Source organism: Sceloporus occidentalis, unplaced genomic scaffold (genome assembly GCF_023333645.1).
Source record: "Sceloporus occidentalis isolate IW3139 unplaced genomic scaffold, rSceOcc1.0.p SCAF_32, whole genome shotgun sequence".
NCBI classification, from domain to species: Eukaryota; Metazoa; Chordata; class Lepidosauria; order Squamata; family Phrynosomatidae; genus Sceloporus; species Sceloporus occidentalis.
Genome location: NW_028317012.1, coordinates 1,126,018 through 1,146,727, shown reverse-complemented (window position 1 = coordinate 1,146,727; position 20,710 = coordinate 1,126,018). Strand labels below are relative to the sequence as shown.

Sequence of the window (20,710 nt, the reverse complement as noted above, 5' to 3'; positions counted from 1 at the left end):
AGCAGACAAGCCTCATATATCCATGGGGCAGGACAGAGCCCAGGCATCTGGATATGTGTAGAACCTCCAATACAGGTTACTGGTTTGATCTCCAAAGACGCCTGTTATATGTTCAGGCAGGCACCATAAGTAAGTTTTGTAAGTGGGTGCATATGAGTATACATGGAGCAGGCAAGAATCATATATCCACAGGGAGGAAGAAAGTGGTCTGGTTATGTGTAGAACCTCCAATACAGGTTACTGGTTTGATTTCCGAAGACGCATGTTATATGTTCAGGCAGGCGCTATAAGTAAGTTTTGTAAGTGGGTGCATATGAGTATACATGGAGCAGGCAAGAATCATATATCCACAGGTAGGAAGAAAGTAGTCTGGTTGTATGTAGAACCTCCAATACAGGACATGGAGTAGGTACATATACATTGGGAGCAGGCAAGCAATATATATCTATGGGGAAGAAAAAAGTCTAGTCGTCTCATTGCTTAAATGTTAGGTGTAGAACCTCCACTACAAATGGAGTTTGCTACTCTTTTATTTGACTTCGTTGGTACTATTTTGGAGACACCTTACATACTCCAAGAACTCTGCAGGACCCAAACAGGCTTCGGAATCCAATTTTTCCAACGCCCTCAACCAGACCGTAAACCAGATTTACCCGTTTCATCGTCATACCCTCTCCTAAGCACTTCCCCACATATGTAAGTGGATGGCCAACCTCAACACCGGCATCACTGGATCAAATTTCCCAGTATGCGAGTCCAGCCCTGTACATATGTCATTGTGAATCTCTATTTCAGTCTTTATACCACACATTTGTAACTCATGTTCTGTCCAAATTTCTTCTTCATCCTTAAAGGGGAAGTCCCATTGCTGTCAGACACGGTATTCTGGATGTCTTTTTCTAATGAAGTCTGTTCCTCCATTTTTATTTTATTAGTCAGAATGTTCAGCTGGGCATTAAGAATTAGCAATTCTATTGTTTACCACATGCAGTATAATAAAGAGTCCAGATTGTTAAATAGATTAAGGTAAGGTAGCTAGAACACATAAAAATAGTCAATGTAAAATTTTTTATAAACATTAAACTAGAACTGTTTAAAAACAAATTAGCACAATATTTTAGAAAACATTTTTATTTATTTGATACTGGTAACAAAAGCAAACTGAGAATCGTCAACAGGGAGGATAATACAATTAAATTACACAATTTTTTGGGGGGATCATTATTTATTGTTTTACATAAAGCAGGGGTTTATGGCATTAAGCAAGGATTGTATTTACATCTTGTTCCATATTTTAATAATTGTCATTATAGTCTTAACTGTAATACTTGTGATAAACCACAATCCATTATTCGATGATTGTCTGCCATCTTATTTCAGGTAGACTATTATTCCAGGCTGGACTGCTTGTGGAAGAAAAAATTCCAGGAGGAAGACGAGGAAATCGAAACAATGGAAAATCTAAACCGCCTTCTCTTGGAGAATGTCCTCCCTGCACACGTAGCGGCATATTTCATTGGCGACAACAAGTTAAATGAGGTGTGGATTCTTGCAGCTCCAACGATAAACGCAAATCTAAAAAAAAAAAAAAAAAAATAAAAAAAAAATAAAAAAAAAGATAAGAATAAATGTTTTTATTTGAGATCTGGTCAAACAGAATGTAAAATAACATTTCTGATGTCTATTAAACTATGGGATTTGATATAATATCAGGTTACATAAACAAGCTTGGCAAATTCACCACCTATATCCGTGAATCTCGGTAGGTTAATAGATTTAAATGAAAAGTCATCATTTACATATAATAGTGATGGCATTTTGGGCCAATTACAACGCAGGAAATGCAATACACCAGGGATGTCCAAGCTGTGGCCCTCCAGCTGTTGCAGGACTACATCTCCCATAATGCTCAGCGAAGGGGATGGCTGAGGAGTATGGGAGATATAGTCCTGCAGCAGGTGGAGGGCCGCAGCTTGGACACCCCTGCAATACACATTACACTGTGCCTATAAGTGCCACATAGTGATTGTTTTGATTAAATAATGTAATTAGCCTAATGCTCTTCATTGTACTGGCGATGGGCTGATGTAACTTACCCGGTGAACTGATTCACATAAACTGTATCGCTTTGTCTCCTGTCTTTCCAGGACTTGTACCATCAGTCATATGACTGCGTCTGTGTGATGTTTGCCTCTGTACCTGAGTTTAAGGTCTTTTACACAGAGTGTGACGTCAACAAGGAGGGCCTTGAGTGTCTGCGACTCTTGAACGAGATAATAGCCGACTTTGACGAGGTATCCCCTGTCTTTTCTCCAAATGAAGCGTTGTCTTGCTTAGCTTGTCAGATAAGGGCTCATTTTCTGGATCTTCTGTTAAAACAGCTTTTAATGAAACCCAAATTCAGTGGTGTGGAGAAAATTAAGACCATTGGAAGCACGTACATGGCAGCAGCTGGACTCACTGTCACTCCCGGACAGGAGAATAATCAGGTAAACATTATCTATAGCCGGGGTTCATGTCCCAATGAGTTTTTGCTTTAAACACATACAAAATACAGCTATATCTACAGCACATACCTTAATGTTAGGTTAGCGGTTACCTTATTTTTTTTCGCTCATTAGCTGGAAGTTTTTGTTAGACTTGTGCATTCGTCTTCGGGCGAACATGAAAACGAACACGAAGAGTGCGTTTTCGTGTTCGTTCCGAAGACATGAAGAAGAGAAGACAGTGCCGGTAAAACGTAGGCGAAGACGAAGACTCACACACGAAGAATCTTCGCCTTCGTCTACTATTCTCCCCGGTCCCTCCCCCATCTAATTTACCTTATCTTATCTTCACAGCATCGCGGGAGTTGACTGAAGTGGAAATCCGCAGGTTCGTCGTCAGGGGTTACAGGGCAGTGTGAGTGAGCCTATTGGTCACCTGCAGGGTCTTCCTCTGCCATCAACCAATTGGTTGATGCCAGAGGAAGACCCTGCAGGTGACCAATAGGGCTCGCTCGCACGGCCTTTTTAACTCCTGATTTCCGCTCCCGTTAACCCCTGCGATGCTGCGTTGGATAACGGGAGCAGAAATCCGTAGGGTAAAGGGCTGTGCAAGCGACCAATAGGCTCACTCGCACGGCCCCTTACCACTAGTTGCTAGGCAGAAAAAAAAAATCAACCTGGGACCCTGCTGAAACAGTTAAAAATCCGTGCCAGCGACCAACAAAGTCGCTGGTACGGACATTTAACTGACACAGCAGGGACACCAGTGGTCTCCCCGCTGTGTCAGTTAAATGTCAGTGCCAGCGACAAACAAATATCCGAAGATATATTAGCCATATGTGGCAGTGTGTTTATTTTCATTTATTAATTATTTAAATAAAATATATCCCCATGATCCGCTGGTCTCCCCGCTGCAACAGTTAAATGTCCGCACTCGCGGACATTAATTCTGTCGAACTTGCAAACTCTTTTTTTCTATTTATTTTGGGTTTTTTTTGTATTAAACCATTACACGAAAGGATCATGGGAATATATTTTATTTGAATAAATGCAAATGAGCTCACTGCCACAACCAATGGCGACCAATAGAGTTGCTGATATGCACATTTAAACTACTGGCGCCAGAGCTGCTGCGGTACGCGTTAACCCCGTATTAACCCCTTAACCGGAAAAAAACGAAGAAAAAACGAATATTCGCCCGAAGAGAAGACAGGAACGGGCGAATATTCGCGGAATACGAAGATTTTTTTTTTTGACGAAGACGAGCACGAAGACGAACACGAAGAGCCCCCTGGTGCCCAAGTCTAGTTTTTGTTTAACACGTTTTCTGTACCTCGCAGGATCAGGAAAGGCAAAACGCTCAGATAGGAATCATTGTAGAATATGCTATGGCCCTCATGCTGAAACTGGATGGCATCAACCGGCATTCATTCAATAACTTCCGCCTGCGTGTTGGTGAGTTACTATTGCAATTTATAATGTACAAATAGCAAGTGTATTGGATACAACAAATTGTGTTGAAAAGGTGTCGATGGGGTGTAGGCTATAATCGGGTGGAAAATGTTCAATATTTTGTAAGTGCGCTGCGCTGAGGGGCTGCGTAACAAATGCTTTAATGCTGTATGTGCAAAAGGCCCCATTTGCACTACACACTACCAGCGAGACAGTAGGTGCCTCCACTTGCCCAGGCTGCATTACTAATTGCCTGTCCTGTGAGTGTCCACTGCCAAGTCCAAGTCTGACTGCATATACTCTTTAGGCATAAACCACGGGCCAGTTATTGCCGGGGTAATTGGAGCGAAGAAACCCCAATATGACATCTGGGGGAATACGGTGAACGTGGCCAGCCGGATGGAGACCACAGGCGAACTTGGGAAGATACAGGTAATTTGTTACGCTAATATTTCTCACATTAAGAGGTTAACTGTGATTCCATGAGCATGTGTGGTAGTGTAAAATACCCCTCGGTGCTCACACATCTGTAATTTCCCACAGTTGCAGAGACTTAAAGTGCCCCTTAACACTTTACTCATACTGCCTATTGATTTCCTGTGCGCAGTTTCACAGGTTCCCATGTTTGGTTCTGCAGTAATGACTCTTATTTCCTCCTGCCCTGCCTTCCACGGGGCTTCCTTTGAAGTCAGTAGGGGTTTAAACACCCAACCTGCAGAAATGATATGCCATAAATGTGAAAATAACTTTTCTCTACAGCTGGGAGAATTCCACATGGCAGTAGGAAGGGCCCAGCTGCGAGGGGGGCGCACAGCTCCAGAAATAGATGCCGAGCACTCGGATATGACGTCATCCCCGCGCTCTGCATCATTAGCTGGCGCATAGCTGGTGTGTGTATGTGCATATGGGTGTGTAAAGGCAGGGGTGTGTAAGGGCAGTGTATGTGTATATGTGTGTTTATGGGCAGGTGTGTGCAAAGGCAGTATATGTGTATGTGCTTGTGTGTGTGTGAAAGGGCACTGTTTATAAACATGTGCATAAGAGCTGTGTGTGGGCAGTCGTGTGTAAGGGCAGTGTATGTGCATATGTATGTTTATGGGCAGGTGTGTGTGTAATGGCAGTATATGTGTATGTATGTGTGTGAAAAGGCACTGTGTATATGAGTGTTTATAAACAGGTGTGTATAAGAGCTGTGTGTGGGCAGTCATATGTAAGGGCAGTGTATGTGTATGTGTGTGTTTATGGGCAGGTATGTGTAAAGGCATTGTGCGTGGGCAGTGTGTGTATATGCGGGCTTATGGGCAGGTATGTGTAAAAGCAGTGTGTATGGGCAGGTGTGTGTCTGTAAGGGCAGTGTATGTGCATATGTGTGTTTATGGGCAAGTGTGTGTAAGGGCAGTAAATGTGTGTGTGTGTGTGTGTGTGTGTGTGTGTGTGTGTGTGTGTGCAAGAACACTGTATGTGTATATGTGTGTTTATGGGCAGTCGTGTGTAAGGGCAATTTATGTGTATGTGTATGTAAAGGTAGGTGTGTGTGGGCAGTCGTGTGTAATGGCAGCGTATGTGTATATGTGTGTTCATGGGCAGGTATTTGTAAAGGTATTGTGTGGGGGCAGGTGTGTGTAAGGGCAGTGTATGTGTATATGTGTGTTTATGGGCTGATGTGTGTAAAGGCAGTGTATATGGGGAGGCGTTTGTAAGGGCAGTGTAGGTGTATATGCATGTTAATGGGCAGGCGTTTGTAAGGGCAGTGTAGGTGTATATGCATGTTAATGGACAGGTGTGTGTAAGGGCCAACATTAGGGAGTGCGACGTCAGTTACTTCAAACCTCGGCTTCCGTGCTTCCTAATTGCTATGCCCCGGCAATAGATGCCGAGCACTGGGAAATGAAGTCTTCCCTGTGCTCTGCATCAATAGCTGATGCGAGGTGATGAGGAAGCAGTAAAGCAGAGCCTGAGTGACAGACCTCACACTCCCAAAATTGGATGGAAGATGAGAAAGGTAAGAGATGGGGAGAAAGGGGTGGAAGGGCAGTGTATGTGTATATATGTGTGTGTTTGCAAGCTTGTGTGTGTGTATGGGCAGGTGTATGTAAGAGCAGTATAGGTATTAGTGTGTTTGTAAGCTGGTGTGTGTATGTGGGAGTGTAAAGGCAGGGGTGTGTAAGGGCAGTGTATGTGCAAATGTGTGTTTATGGGCAGTCGTGTGTAAAGCCAGTGTATGAGTATATGCGTGGTAATGGGCACGTGTGTGTAAGGGCAGTGTATGTGTATAGGTGTGTTTACGGGCAGTCGTGTGTAAGGGCAATGTATGTGTATATGTGTGTATGTAAAGGCAGGTGTGTGTAAGGGCAATGTATGTGTATATGTGTGTTTATGGGCAGGTGTGTATAAAAGCAGTCTGTGTGGGCAGTCGTGTGTAAGGGCGGTGTATGTGTATATGGGTGTTTATGGGCAGGTGTGTGTGTAAGGGCAGTGTATGTGTATATGCATGTTAATGGGCAGGTGTGTGTAAGGGCCAACATTAGGAAGCACAAGGTCAGTTACTTCAAACCTCGGCTTCCGTGCTTCCTAATCACTATGCTCCGGCAACAGATGCAGAGCACTTGGATATGAAGTCATGTGGGCAGTTATGTATAAAGGCAGTGTGTGTGGGCAGTGTATGTGTATATGCGTGTTAATGGGCAGATGTGTGTAAAGGCAGCACGTATGGGCAGGTGTGTGTTAGGGCAATGTATGTATATATGCGTGTTTATGGGCAGGTATGTGTAAAGGCAGGGGTGTGTAAGGGCAGTGTATGTGTATATGTGTGTTAATGGGCAGGTGTGTTAAAGCAGTGTATGTGTATATGCGTGTTTATGGACGTTGTGTGCAGATGTGTGTATAAAGGCAGTGTATGTGTATATGCGTGTTTATGGGTAGGTATGTGTAAAAGCAGTGTGTAGGGCAGGTGTGTGTAAGGGCAGTGTATGTGTATATGTGTGTTTATGGGCAGTCGCGTGTGTGTGTAAAGGCAGTGTGTTTACGGGCAGGTATGTATAAGGGCAGTTTATGTGTATGCGTGTGTTTATGGGCAGGTGTGTATAAAGGCATTGTGTGTGGGCAGTTGTGTGTAAGGGACAGTGTATGTGTATATGTGTGTTTATAGGCAGTCGTGTGTAAAGGCAGTGTATGTGTATGTGTGTGTTTATGGGCCAGTGTGTGTAAAGACATTATGTGTTGGCAGGTGTATGTAAGGGCAGTGTATGTGTATATGCGTGTTTATGGGCAGGTGTGCATAAAGGCAGTGTGTGTGTGTGTTTGTGTAAGAGCAGTGTATGTGTGTGTGTGTTTATGGGCAGGTGTGTATAAAGGCAGTGTGTATGGGCAGTCGTGTGTTAGGGTAATGTATGTGTATAAGCGTGTTTATGGGCAGGTATGTGTAAAGGCGGGGTGTGTCAGGTGTGTTAAGGAAGTGTATGTGTATATGTGCATTTATGGGCGTCATGTAAGGGCAGTGTATGTGTATATATGTGTTTATGGGCATTGGGTGTGTAAAGGCAGTGTGTAAGGGCAGTGTAAATAAAATAGCCTCTGTAGAAAAATAGCTGGGGGGGCACAATTTTCCATTCTTGCCTCAGGCGCAAAAGGAGCTAGCTATGGCTCTGGAATTCCAATGTGGTGCAGAAACCATCTTAGTGTTAATAAGTAATAATACTTATGTTGGGCCTGAAAATCACAGAGCAATATATATATTAGCATTACATGTAAAGTTTTTCCTAGATGTCAGGGAGAGGATATAAATGCATATTATTAACAGACATTAGGAAGAACACTTAACCAAACTGCCCCTGCTCAGTTTCCCCACAGGTTCTTCTCGACCCACTGTGCTGTGTAGTATAGAAAAGAAAAGAAAAAGGTTTTACGCAGACTGACAACAAAAATAATATACCTTTAGTCTATACAGCATAAAAAAGGAAAGCACAATAATAACCCCTAATTTTGAATTATATTGCAGACAACAGAAGAAACGTGTCGCATTTTGGAAAGCCTGGGGTATTCCTGCGAGTGCCGAGGGCTTATTAACGTCAAAGGGAAAGGAGAGCTGAGGACTTACTTTGTGAGCACAGACATGGCCAAATCCCAGAGCATTGCCATGAACTAACTCTGCCTGGTTTTATCTGAAGAAGACGCGGCCGTGGGAAATCATCCAGGTTAAATAGTATTTATCCTGGGGGAGTTTATCCTTACACAGGATCATCCAAAATCACGCACAGGGTACATAGGAGCGACACCACGAGTGACCCCTGTCTTATGCCAAACAGACAGTATTTCTGAATGGAGCCAAATGATGAATCCTGGACAGTGTTGGAAACGCAGCGTTGTGTGATTTTGTGCAGCTGTTAACACAACCCTATTGATGCAAAAGGAGGAAAGCGTGTTTAGCAGCTGCATTTGGATTGCTGCCTACTACAGCATAACCCTATGGGATATTCAATCCCTTAATGACAAAGCCCATGTTTTCAATGGGTTTAGGGACCGCCCATTGTCCTTAAGGGGTTAATGGGAAATCATCACTGATCAGTTATATCAGACTATATATGATTTGGGAGACACGAGGTGTAATAATAGTTATTGGGTGAATAACAGCAGAGAGGTTCTCTGAGTCTGTAGCATTACAAGACAGCTGTCTGCAAAGTGTGTCTTTAAAATAAGGCTTCGCTTGCCATGCGGAGGAGAGTTACTAAGTAGCAACTTTCACAAGCAAAACATGTTTCCGGCAGAAAGGTTTCCACCAAGTGGACACCGCAAACCACTGCCAGAAGCATCAATATAGGTACGCCATTTTACCTGATTTTACAGTGTTTTGGGTTTTCCTGAGTGTTGTGTGTTCTAACCAGCCATTACAAAGTGTTTTATTAGGATTTTAAATTCTCCATATACTTCACATTGCTCTAGTTTAATATCTCTGCTAATAAAATGGCACGCCTGCTGTTAAAGCACGGATTGACGTGTAGCAGCACCTTCCCCGAAAATGTCATTATTGTTTTGAATAGTTACGTGCCTTATTTTTAATATGTTGATATAAGATGTCTGAATGGTACCCTTGGCTTTCAGACTATTTTTAGTGCGTTGTGGTGTTGATTCACTTGGTGTCTCGTTTGCCAACTAATGCTGTGTTTTCCTTAGTAATTACTATGTAATGTAAGCATATAAATGCCATTGTTCTCTTAGAGGGAACAAATCCCTTCGTTTATTTGGGCGTGGAGGTAAACGTGTTTCCTGTGGGTGCGTTTTTATAGAAATATGTATTTTATGCATACACACCTCTCTCTTTTTTTTTTAGTTTCTGAAGTTATGTATTAGTTACCAGTAAAGCATAAGTTCTGCCTATATGTTTAAAAATGTTTGATTCCAGTAGTGTCTGTTTTTCAAGAGGGGCAATTTAAATAAAAGTGAATTATAAAAAAGTTAACCATTTGTCTGCTGATTAATGCAGTTTTGTTTTTGCCGTCAGTCTCGCTCTAAAAAACAAACTGGCTGGCAACAGTGTGCGTACAAGTCGGATAATGTGGATGTATGGAATGGATTGAATAAAAAAAGGATTTTGTAGCAAAAGGTTTAGAAGTGGTCTTATCACCATGGCTACCACTAAACAGGACCATACTCTTGGTTGCTATGGCAATAAGACTACTTGTAAGAGTTTGCCAAACTGATTAAGTTGTCTACCGATGGTTGTGTTTTAACAGCACACTCAATACTAATGCTTGAACATGTACGATATGACTTTATAGAATATTGGATGATATTGCATTGGTCCTTCTATATAATCATCCACAGTAAACAAGCTCAGATCTGACGAACATTCAGATTTATTGTCTATTTATAATTTCATCTGGTTTATAACATCTAGATATAACACCCTAGCAATAATTCTGACAACAGCTTTTTTGTAACATACTAGATTGCTGCTGGGTGACATTTTGAAATGAAGTCTACGATAAACAAGTAATTTAACAGACAGTAATCTGTAATTACAACAATTTTTGTATTTGGCATAAAAACGAGACACTTTCCAATTTCTACAACCTCCGTAAGAATGTGGGGATCTCGCATTCGGAATAAGACAAGGACCTGTCTCATATGTTAAAAAGCATCTTACCTCAAAAAAGAGACATCTTGGATGCAAATATACCGTTATTTCACATTCGCATCGAGTCCAAGAGAAAGCTTGGAAAGATTCTGCATTTGGTTTCTTTGCAAGAAAAACAACACTTTGGGTTTATGAAAAACACAATCCTCTGGTTTATTGTCATTAAAAGATTTTTTCGGATATTCATTTACAAGTCACGGGGTTGCATTTGTCTACGCTGAGACTGGTTGGCATTCTTTTCGGTTTCTAGGGAATGTTTCATTTTCTTGTGTATCTGTTAAGAATACAGAGGCGGGGGTAAATGACAAGATGGAAATTTACATTACACTCTAAAAAGCCTGGTCTTACGCATTGCTACCTCTGGAAGTGTGCAGATTCATGGACTACTGCAAAAATTGCCATTTAAAGGGGCCACTGGTCCATTTGCTTGCCATAAAGAAGGGAACATACCTGTTGTCAAATCCATCATGGAGTCTTCTGCTCCCGAGAGAAGGTCAGAGATCCCCATAGCTTTCCGGATACCTGCAACGCTCACAATATCTCCCGGTTGCACTTGCTGTGCCAGTTCTTTCAGGTTCTCGTTTACGCGATCCGCTACAAGTAAAAGCCAAGAGTAAGTATCCTGCCTCAACATCTAACATGAGTATGCTTGTAATTCTGTGGACCCATTTTAACAAGACAACCTTAATTATTGCAATTTTTTAATTACATAAAATTTTTTGAGTATTTTAGTATTTCAGCTTCCGGTCTGCCATGCTCTGCTGTATCCTGAGCTACTTTCCTTGTCCTGTTTTTGTCCTCCTCTCTGGCAATTCCTGACTCTCCAAAAGCTACAACCGCAACTCCCATCAAGCTTAGTTAGAGAATGACGGGACTTGCAGTTTACAGCTAGTGGAATGCCAGAAATATGGCATTTCACCATAAGGATAGTTTTAGTCCACAACAACAGCAACTTGTATTTGTTGCCAGTATCTCACTACTGACTGCATGACAGCACACCTTAGGGTCTTATTCACTAAAGCGAGAGTTGACAGCTGAGTTTAGGTTTCAATTACTTGTCTTCACAATACCTTATGAAAAGCCAACTTCTGTATAATGCACAGTGAAATCAGTGAGATGTATCCACTCCTTACCCAATGCATTATACAGGGCTCCTTCTTGCTGGAGAAGCATGCTAGCGTTGGCCCTTCATACCGAAAAGCGAATTGAGGGAGTTTAAACCCCAACTCTTTTGCAAAATGTTCCTTTAGCAAATAAACCCCATTGTCTTAAACTATGTATAGATGTCAGAGGGATAACAGAGCACCCAACACACCCTGTTCTTCTGTATCATAGACCACGCGAAATACATGTATGTATGATCCCAGATGCTGCCTATCAGTAGAACCATATTTAAAAGGCTAACCAATCTGTGTGGTTTCACCAGCATCTACATTTAGTTTCAGGAAGGGCTGATGCCTGACATACCAAGCTGTGTTTCCCGGGCAGACGGTGCAAGAAGGCAGACTGTGTTTGGAGGAGGTTTGGTGCTTAGCCGTTCGCTCTGTACTTCCTGGAGTTCTCTGAGAAGACCGGTGGTTTCATCAAGCTTCTTTTGGAACCTTTCTGCTTCTGCAATGTTTAAAGTTAAATAATAAAGATACATAATTCCTACTTGTTGACTCCAGTCTCTGTTTTACTTGAGCATGTTGTATTGATACCTTTACATTGATCATTTTACATTTAACACATGAAAAAGGAAAACCGGGGTGAGATCACTAAAGATAATGTAATGAAGTACGTACAGCTCTACTTTACACAAGGAACGGCCATGCAGTGGAAAGACAATAGAAAATATTAACCTTGAAACACGTTGTATAGTATAAGATGTATAAACAATTTAAATGAGACAGTTTTTTTATAGCATAAACCTTGGTGTAAATACGGAGAAACATAAGTTTAGAAGTGATCAAATTATGTTTTTCGTTTATCTATAGCTGATTTGCTCCGGATAAACGATATATTTATTCATACTGAGGCAGGAATATTAACAAAAGCAAATTGTACTCTAAATTCAGATGTCACTTTTCTTGATGAGATGAGATGCCTTACCTACTGAGTCAAAGGTCTCGTCAAACAGTCCCAGACCAAAGACAGATTTCAGATAGGCAAACTGGTCAGAGGTACTGATACAGTCTGGTGTGGCTGAACAATCACTGGCTCCTGCGTCCACCTTTGGAAACAAACATATTGTTGAAGACCATTGCAGATGTATCCCAAAACTCAAGTTAAAATGATTGTTATACCAGATAATTAAACATGTAGACATAGTATTTAGTTACCATGTCTTGCTCTCTCTGTACTCTGGAATATTCTCCATCGGTGAACGCATCAAGAATGCAGTCCGCCATCCCATATGGTGGGTCCTGGGTGTTCTCCAAAAACTCCTGGATGCTACGAATATGCAAAGAGTTTAGAATTGTTCAGACGCTGATAAACACCATTACTTAGTTTTTCATGCTAAGGTTAGTACTCTTACAATAGAGTGGGCTCACATTATTGGTGATCACAAGCTATTGGAGGACAAGGTCTCCATTAATTCTCCAATTAAAAGCTCTTATCCCAGCGCTGTATTCTAAACTGTTATGATTGGGCATGAACAGCAGACAAAGACATAAAGTCTTTATACAATCACACCAAAAGGGTCAACGTAAGAAATCAATAGCTACCCGCAGACATTATCTACTCGCTATCCTATTAATTTTGTTAAATATAGATTATTAGTATTATATTCAGCTACCATGCGGATTGAGTGGAGGTAGGCACACATTCATGCTATTACTTACAACCCAACAGAGATTAATTCATTTCATGGGGGAAAAAAACCCATGAAAACTAAAAATAAGTGTGGCCAATAACTACACCAGGGGTAGCAAGTTGCATATCTGACATAAAGCTATCCACCAGCTGCAGTAAATATTTTCATACTGAATAGACCGTCTGACATTTCTTTTGTTAAGTAAAAGAAAACTCCCTTTACTGAATTATTTAGGCAACGCCTGCCGGTTTCCTTCCACCCGGGCAAAATGACCTTTTGATTTGAGTAATGATGCACACCCATCTATAGGTGGGAGCCAACTGATGTGACCCACCAAAAACAGGAATCCCAGCGGAGCACAGAGGAAACTGGCTAACACGATCATAGCAGATTTCATTTAAACTATTAGTAATTTACTATGACCGGCTAGGAGATAATGATGTATGCTGACGAAACAATAAAAAATAAACCTACATTTGCGTAGGTCTTATGCCCAAAGAAAAATCAGTTTATCTGCAGACCGGGAGATCTTCGTTGTAGGAAGTCATGTGACAGTCGGGAAGTATCCACTACGAATCTCACGTTTCCACATTATCACATGACTGCCTACAAAGCCAACCTCCAGGTTCGTACCCCCCTCCAAGAAAAAAAATAACATTTATTCCCTTTTAGACTCTGGCAAAGAGAACAAATGGCGTCTAGCCTTCAAATGAATGAGCCTTCTGCTCCAGTGAGTTTATAGGTCAGGGAAATTTCATAAGAAGTAATGCTGTCCTACCTGAAAGATCCCTGAAGACTGGATTCATCTCCATAGGTCGAGTAAATCAGATCAGAGTCATCTTTGCTTACATTTGCAAATGTTGAGTCATAACATGGAGCGTAGGAGGAGAACGGTCCGTAATTCAAGTACAGAACTAAGGACAAATAAGACATTTTATACAACGACCAAGGATGTACTTGAACAATGATTCTAAAATTGTCACACTTTCCATTTTTAACATTAAAGAAAATGTATATAGTGGTAAAAATTGAGCCATTAACCAAAAGGTGACACCTTTTAACGGAACATTACAAAAATGATGAAGAGTCGCATAAGTTTCCAGGAGCTTCAGATGGAATAGCCAGAGTTTCTTCTTTTCCTGCTCCCTGCCAGTCAACATGCTGTCACAGAACCAGAGTCATCTGCTGGTCCTTTTAGATTTTGCAAACGTATAACTGGCAGGAAGCCGGATAAAAAAACCAAAAAAAACCCCCTTTACTGTTCCAAGGATGGATCTCTGATGTGCCGTAACATACACTTCAACACACAACGTGCAGAGAAGTGGGAGATATACAGCAGCGAGGGCCCTTTGAGGTGCAGGACTCTCTGCCACATTACAATGATTACTCTGTCCAAACATTATGTAGGATTGAGACAAGTGCAACATAAGCTTAACATGCCTTAATAAAAACTTAAGTCTCACTAACCTGGAGTCACCTTGTTACGTTTATCTTCTTTGAAACCTTGCAGTGAATTAACTCCAGACTGAAGCCGGCCCGCTGCGGGACCAAGAATGGCAGAACCAGGTTCTGTATAAATATGAAACGTTTTTTAGCAAGCTGATGCCAAAATGCTAGTATAACAGGGAAATTATTATTTTACAGCAGCAGAGCAGGTGTACAATGTGACCTGACCAGATATCTGGTCCCACTACTGCACAGTACAATGTCAGACTGGTTACTCAATATTACAGACCCATATCCAGCGAAAGAGCAAGTGTTTTACTAGCAGCATACCTCCAGGATATAACTCCCCAGGATTAAGCAGGGCTAGTGTTGTGGTGCCGTCAGCTTTCCTCCTTTCAAACTCGACCTGCAACATTTTTAATGAAGGCTAAATCATAGATATTCATAATATGCACCAGGATCTATATAGTAAACACTTTTACTAAACTCAGTTTGCAGGGGAATGGATGTGAATTTTACTATTTCAGATCATGGCCTTCACTACAGATTACAAATCCTGGCAAATTTCTTCTGCAACAACGGCATTGGCCCTCCGTAATGTATAAATTACTTTTGTGAGATCTACTCAATGTAATATTACTGATCCAACAAGCCTAAAAACTACATTTTAATCCTGTGATCATGTTCCTTTTGATCGAAGGATGGAAAAGGTATATGTGCAACGTCAAACACACTGCACCCATTGAAAGCAAGGAAGAGGGGTCTTCTTACCTGGCTGCTTATCTGTCTCTTTGATAATTTGCCGAGTGAGTCTTTAATTATCTGATCGATCTCCTCCTGCTCCTTTTCAGATGCAACTTCACCGACTTTCTGTTTGTCCTCTAGCTGATCTTTATCCTTCCTGTGAAAGAGTCAATAATCAGACCATACAAGCTCAAATAAAAACAAAGTGTGGATAACCAGTGTAACTAAAAAGAAATGGACTGTATACTAAAAGTTTTAATGCTGCTATATAATACATGCTATACAAAGAATTAGAAGGTTTTTGTCTAAGCATAATGTTAGTCAGATAACATTAATAATGGTTACCTTTTCACATCCCTGCTTGGACTTCTGAGAGCTGTTACTTCACACGTGTCCATTGACTCTTCTTTTGTATCTTCTTCTACCTTCTCTCCGTTCCCCAGCAAATCTGTCTTTTCTTTATCTTTCCCATCGTTCTGAAGGTCAGCCATAAACTCGATGCTCTGCTTTAGACTCTGGATTCTCTCCTAAAAGTATATTAAGATATAAAGGATAAAAGGCAATTAATGTTAGCCTGTAGTATCTCTGTTGCTGCTTTGGATCCAAATAGCTAAAAAGATCCAAACAATAAATAGGAAATGTCTGGCCTCCAAAATGACAAAACTCCATCAACAATATGTATTTTAATGTAATAACTCCCCTTCCAATTCATTGAGGGATAAATGAAGCAACACATCATTAAGCAGCTGGCCTGGGCCCGCTCTACCCCCTAGGCAGTCGGCGTCTGCCTTCTCTTCTACCTTAACACGCTACCTGTGCCACCTCTACCCCATACGTCTATAGGGGGCCTAAAACAGCCTGGCTGTTTTATTTTTGCTCCCAAACACTTACACATTAATTAATTTACCCATTGAGAAAAATCAGCGCTGCCATAAATTGCTAGAAACAGCCGAGCATTTTATAAAGTTAAAGCATTGCAGAAAAGCTATGTCTTACATATATCAAGAGTTTCGCATTGTTATCTTTCAGGTCAAAAGGACACCCCATGCTGTACTGATCCAACATGCAGTAGAAGACACATACTAATGAGAATCGAAGTGGTCTTTTTATCACATTTCCAGTTACCTTGCAGCTAAAAGAATCTGATGTGACAGGAAGATGTTTTATAATTATTTGATTAGGAACACAAACTGTGATTGACATTTTACCTGACTGAGGATTTTCATGCCAGAGTTAAGCAGCTTCTTGGCAGCTTTGTGATATATCGTCCCAGGCTTGTTGTAAATCATGGCATTGTGGCATATTTGCTTGAAGTTTTCCTGTAAAATAAATCCATGCATTAGTTATTTGTTAAAAAGAATCCAGATTAATAACACATTACAGAGCAGCAAGATGTCAGCACACTTTAATATCTTCTTAAAGTCAAAGAGACCTTTGCAGACTTTGTTTTACCTTAAGTTCTTCTAGTGATTCATATTCCTTATTCCTAATCTTCTCTTTCATTGTGCTGAAATCCATTGGATTCTTAATAATCATGGAGTAACCAGGAGCAATAAAGTCCGTGACAGGGAAAGAGAAGAAGTTGCTAGGATCCTTCCTATGGATGTAAGAGCACAGATAATTGATGTGACTGCACTCTGATCACATATACACTACATTAAGATATCTTTAGTGACTCTCAGTATATGCGTCTATATTCCTGTGTGCCTATATCCGTCTGTGAACGCCAACAGAGATGTAATATTCAAAAACAGAAAAAGGTTAAAGGGGTCAGATGAGGACAAACCAATAGCACACCATGCATTATAAAATATTTTGGTCCATATTATATATAGAATGCAGAATGCATTTGTTGTCACCTGATTATAGCACACGATAGTACTCACCTTTGTAGTTGTCTTACTAGCTGATTCAAAGCTTCTTGAAGTGGAGTTTGCTCTTCTAAAATGAATGAAAACGCTATTGTTATTTATAGTTTCTGGTCTTCTGTGGCATAGGTAACTGATCAGAGCATAGGAACATTTGAAGAACATGTGATCCTAATCCACTGTTTAAAATGTGGTCCATTACACAAATAATTCATTGGTTGCTATGGTGACTTGCCCAAGTACCCAACTTGGACCAGAATCGAGTTTACGTTTATATATATTATATTAGATTTAAATATGTTTTTCCAAACGGAATATGAACATTACAGATCTTCAGAAGAATATAACTGATGTTACCTAAAGCGCTGGTACCCACATTAATACTCTTTTTTTTCCATATATCTGCCCCAATTTTAACTGCATAAGAAAGACCCTTTCAGTGAATGTGTAACTGGGCATTGTCAGTACGACCACACGATGACAAACTACTTTTACAAGACTACCATACCTGCCTGCATTATCATTCTAATAAAAAGATAAAGATGCACTCTCTTTATTAGCACAGACATCTCTTAATACTCGTCACTGGCCTCACACACAGCACTGGAGTCATTTTTTGTCTCCAACTTTTGTAGATATGAATATAGTTTACTATACTGGAGTTATACTAGCATGAATAAAAACAGAGAATTAAGGCTACACCAGCTACTGTTAAGATTATTTTTTATTTTAATGAAGGCCCCGTCTTCTTACCTTCTGGCTTTGACAGGGAGGATTCTGGACCAGATCCTGCTGCTATATCTGGTCTCAGTGGAGAATGGTTATCTTGTTCTTTGTCAGCATCATTTGCCTGTTGATTTCGATCTTTCTTCTTTTTATCATCCTGGAATCAAAGATGGTTACAAAGGCAACAACTTAGGCCGTTTCTTAGAAATACACTGCAAAACTAAAGTTGATTTAAATGCAGAAACAAAATATACGCAGACTTATTCTGGTGGCATTTCATTTGCTAAAGAGGGGAGAAGTGATACGCTGTCCTCCAGCCCGCAAAGAAAAAAATGGAATTATTTCACTAAATTACCAAAAGCAGCAAAAACTGCTGGCTTTCATTAGCAATTGTATAATAATGTAAACCAAAGGTACTTTCACAAGCTAATTTTTTCATCACCGACGTAGGACTATAGCTTTAAGAAAATCTAACACTATGTGCATACATAGTACAATCTCTGCATTCTGAGATGAACACAGACGCAGGAACAAAGGTAAAATTGAGACAGCACTGGGTGGCTCTATATGCAAATGACTCATGTCAAATAAAATAATTTTTCATGAATCACATGATGATAAAAAGGTGGCGCAAGAAGCTTAATATTCTGTTCTGTATTATGTCATACTTCACAGCAACAGGAACAGAATCAGAACACTTCTTTCCTTGAGATATACATTCACACTTATTTATAACATAATGTTTATCACTTTCATAAACAAAAGATAAACAGTTTCAAAACACAGCAAAGCCCAATGGCAAACACACCTTTTTCTTCTTCTTTTCCTCACTTGGATTTACATCCTTTTCCCCTTTCTTTTTCTTCTTTTTCTTTTTCTCCTTGTGTTTTTCATGGTCAGATTTATCCTCCTGGAAGCCCTGGGGGAGAGCTGCGGCACGAGCAGTGGACAGTTCCTTCACCTCTCCGGTTCCCACTTTCAGAACAAGTTTTAGTGGCTTTTCCACATATTCTAGTTGAGGGAAATAAAGGAATTTTATGAAAACTGATCTAAGACTCCAGCTTCTATAACACGGACTGTGACAATTCATAGAGATCAATGGTAGTATTTAATGTGTGTGAGTGTGTGTGCATTTATATATATATATATATATATGAATCTCTATGAATTGTCACCATCCGTGTGTTTGTGTGTATATATATATATATATATATATATATATACACAGATTGTGACAATTCATAGAGATCAATGGTAGTATTTAATGTGTGCGTGTGTGTATGTATATATATATATATATATATATATATATATATATATATATATACGTATGACAGAAGAACAAGAGATTAGGACTATGAGTTGAAAGCTGATGATGATAATAGTCATCATAAAAAGAAGCTACTGCGGCATCATATAAATAAAACAAATTCTATCTTCAATATTATTTATTGATTTATATAGCACCATCATATTCTGTAGTGCTGTACAGTAAGTAACAGTAGTGTATCAATGTACTTCACATATAACATCTATTTACATGAGGTCTGAAGACACGTATATTCATACATATAATCTTTGGTTTACATTAATACATTAATAATAATAGATAAGAATATGGCTGCAGACAAACTCCATTGCAGGGGGAATAGGGAAGTGAATTAAGACGCATAGAGCCCATTCAATCGCATACTGTATAGCCTACATAATGCGGAGGCCATAATGTAGTTTACAGTGTGTATACAGCACGGCCCACGGTACATAATAAACGGGGAGCGTACACACTACGTCAGTAATGAGTATACGGCGAATACGTAAAACGTCTCACCGGCTCCCCGCACGTCCGTTTTTGCCTCATATCCGTGTTTATCCCCTTTGTGTTTCTTGTGTTTTTTGCCCATTTCAGCCGCCGGTCGCTTCAAATTACGTTTCCCCGTTGCGGTAATGACGTCACCTCTCCGCGCCGTCGGCTTTCTTTGTTGTTGTTGTTGCGGGTAGCGGGCGGATGGTACTACGGGCATGCGCACTGGGGTAAGACTCGGCTCTCAGGCCTGCTCGCTCGGTGTGGACACGCAGAGCACCACCTCGCGGCCGGAGTACTACGTTGCACTGTTAACAACAATCATAATTTCATAAGAATAAAATAATAACAAAAAACAATAACAATAATAATAATAATAATAATAATAATAGAAAGAAGAAGCAGCAGCAAAGCAATAGGTCATCAGGGGTGAAACTTTAAAGCAAAAGTAACCATCTCCTGTAAAAAATAATAATCACTAGTAGTTCTTATGACTAATTATTTGGTGTTTTTTATAAAGGCGTCGCAAACACACAGTGGGCTCAATACCTAAAATCAGGCTAATAGTATAAATAAAACTACCAGCCTTTACACATCCGGATTCCATACTGCAGCATAGGATGTGGAGGTTAATTTAGTCTCAGCTTACTTTGCATTAAAAAATATAAATAGAAATATATATATATATTTATAAATTATATGTGCTACATTTTATGGGGTGATTTTGTGCCTTTATATTTACAGACCTATTTTTTGGCACATGTGTAGAAAAAGAGAGAAAGAAAATGCAGCATGTCTTTCCAAGCATTCTTTAATTTCATAGAGGGACAGTTTACTGAAATCAACAGGAGCGTTTCTGCGCATGCGCAGTGTCCGCCAAGCCAGCGCTGAAGCTAGAGTTGGGGAAAGGGGCAAATGCATATGCGGGATTCTGCAGCAGGGGAGCATCATTACAATTATTACATTTTTTTCTAATTATTCCCTATCTATACCACTGGGTCGCAGAGTGTCGCTCCCTCAATGCCTGCATGCTGAGTCTGAGTGCAGAGATATGATATAATTTCCAGGCGCTTAGACATTGGCAGTGTGTGGGGACAGCGGGTGAGCAGAAGAGCTGCTGGTCACTGGACAAAAACATGGTTATGTTGTGGGTGTAAGTATGTTACTGTGGGTGTAAGTATCTTAGTGTGTGTGTAAGTATGTTACCATGTTTTTAAGTATGTTACTGTGTAAGTGTGTGTGTGTGAATGTTATGTT

The 20,710-nt window shown here is 40.4% G+C and overlaps 2 protein-coding genes across 2 annotated transcripts in view; one reads left to right on the top strand and one right to left on the bottom strand.

The window, feature by feature from the left end:
• The window catches only part of LOC149298445 (adenylate cyclase type 7-like), a 34,082-nt gene extending 26,000 nt beyond the window's left edge, over nt 1-8,082 (top strand). Inside the window, exons 20-25 of the mRNA XM_089487281.1 lie at nt 1,381-1,539; nt 2,148-2,294; nt 2,382-2,489; nt 3,827-3,941; nt 4,246-4,370; nt 7,936-8,082. Of these exons, the coding sequence (XP_089343407.1) occupies nt 1,381-1,539; nt 2,148-2,294; nt 2,382-2,489; nt 3,827-3,941; nt 4,246-4,370; nt 7,936-8,082 (801 nt within the window). The remainder of the gene's footprint in view (nt 1-1,380; nt 1,540-2,147; nt 2,295-2,381; nt 2,490-3,826; nt 3,942-4,245; nt 4,371-7,935) is intronic.
• A 2,201-nt stretch (nt 8,083-10,283) lies between these two features.
• Nucleotides 10,284-19,553, bottom strand: LOC149298444 (bromodomain-containing protein 7-like). Its single transcript, XM_089487280.1, has 16 exons — nt 19,481-19,553; nt 18,461-18,663; nt 17,680-17,809; nt 16,945-16,999; nt 16,511-16,655; nt 16,267-16,377; nt 15,404-15,585; nt 15,086-15,215; nt 14,645-14,720; nt 14,336-14,437; nt 13,647-13,782; nt 12,393-12,504; nt 12,163-12,283; nt 11,539-11,682; nt 10,522-10,665; nt 10,284-10,345 (listed from the first exon to the last, which is right to left on the bottom strand). The coding sequence occupies exons 1-16, from the start codon at nt 19,551-19,553 to the stop codon at nt 10,284-10,286; spliced, it is 1,926 nt and encodes a 641-aa protein (XP_089343406.1).
• Between the last annotated feature and the right edge of the window lie 1,157 nt (nt 19,554-20,710).

Excerpts from the sequence above, each read along its gene's own strand:
- LOC149298444 (XM_089487280.1), bottom strand. The coding sequence starts at position 19,553 with ATGGGCAAAAAACACAAGAAACACAAAGGGGATAAACACGGATATGAG. Across the intron at positions 13,783-14,335 it reads ACGTAACAAGGTGACTCCAG|TTCTGTACTTGAATTACGGA; the intron begins GTTAGTGAGACT and ends ATTTGTCCTTAG. Across the intron at positions 12,284-12,392 it reads TACAGAGAGAGCAAGACATG|GTGGACGCAGGAGCCAGTGA; the intron begins GTAACTAAATAC and ends TTGTTTCCAAAG.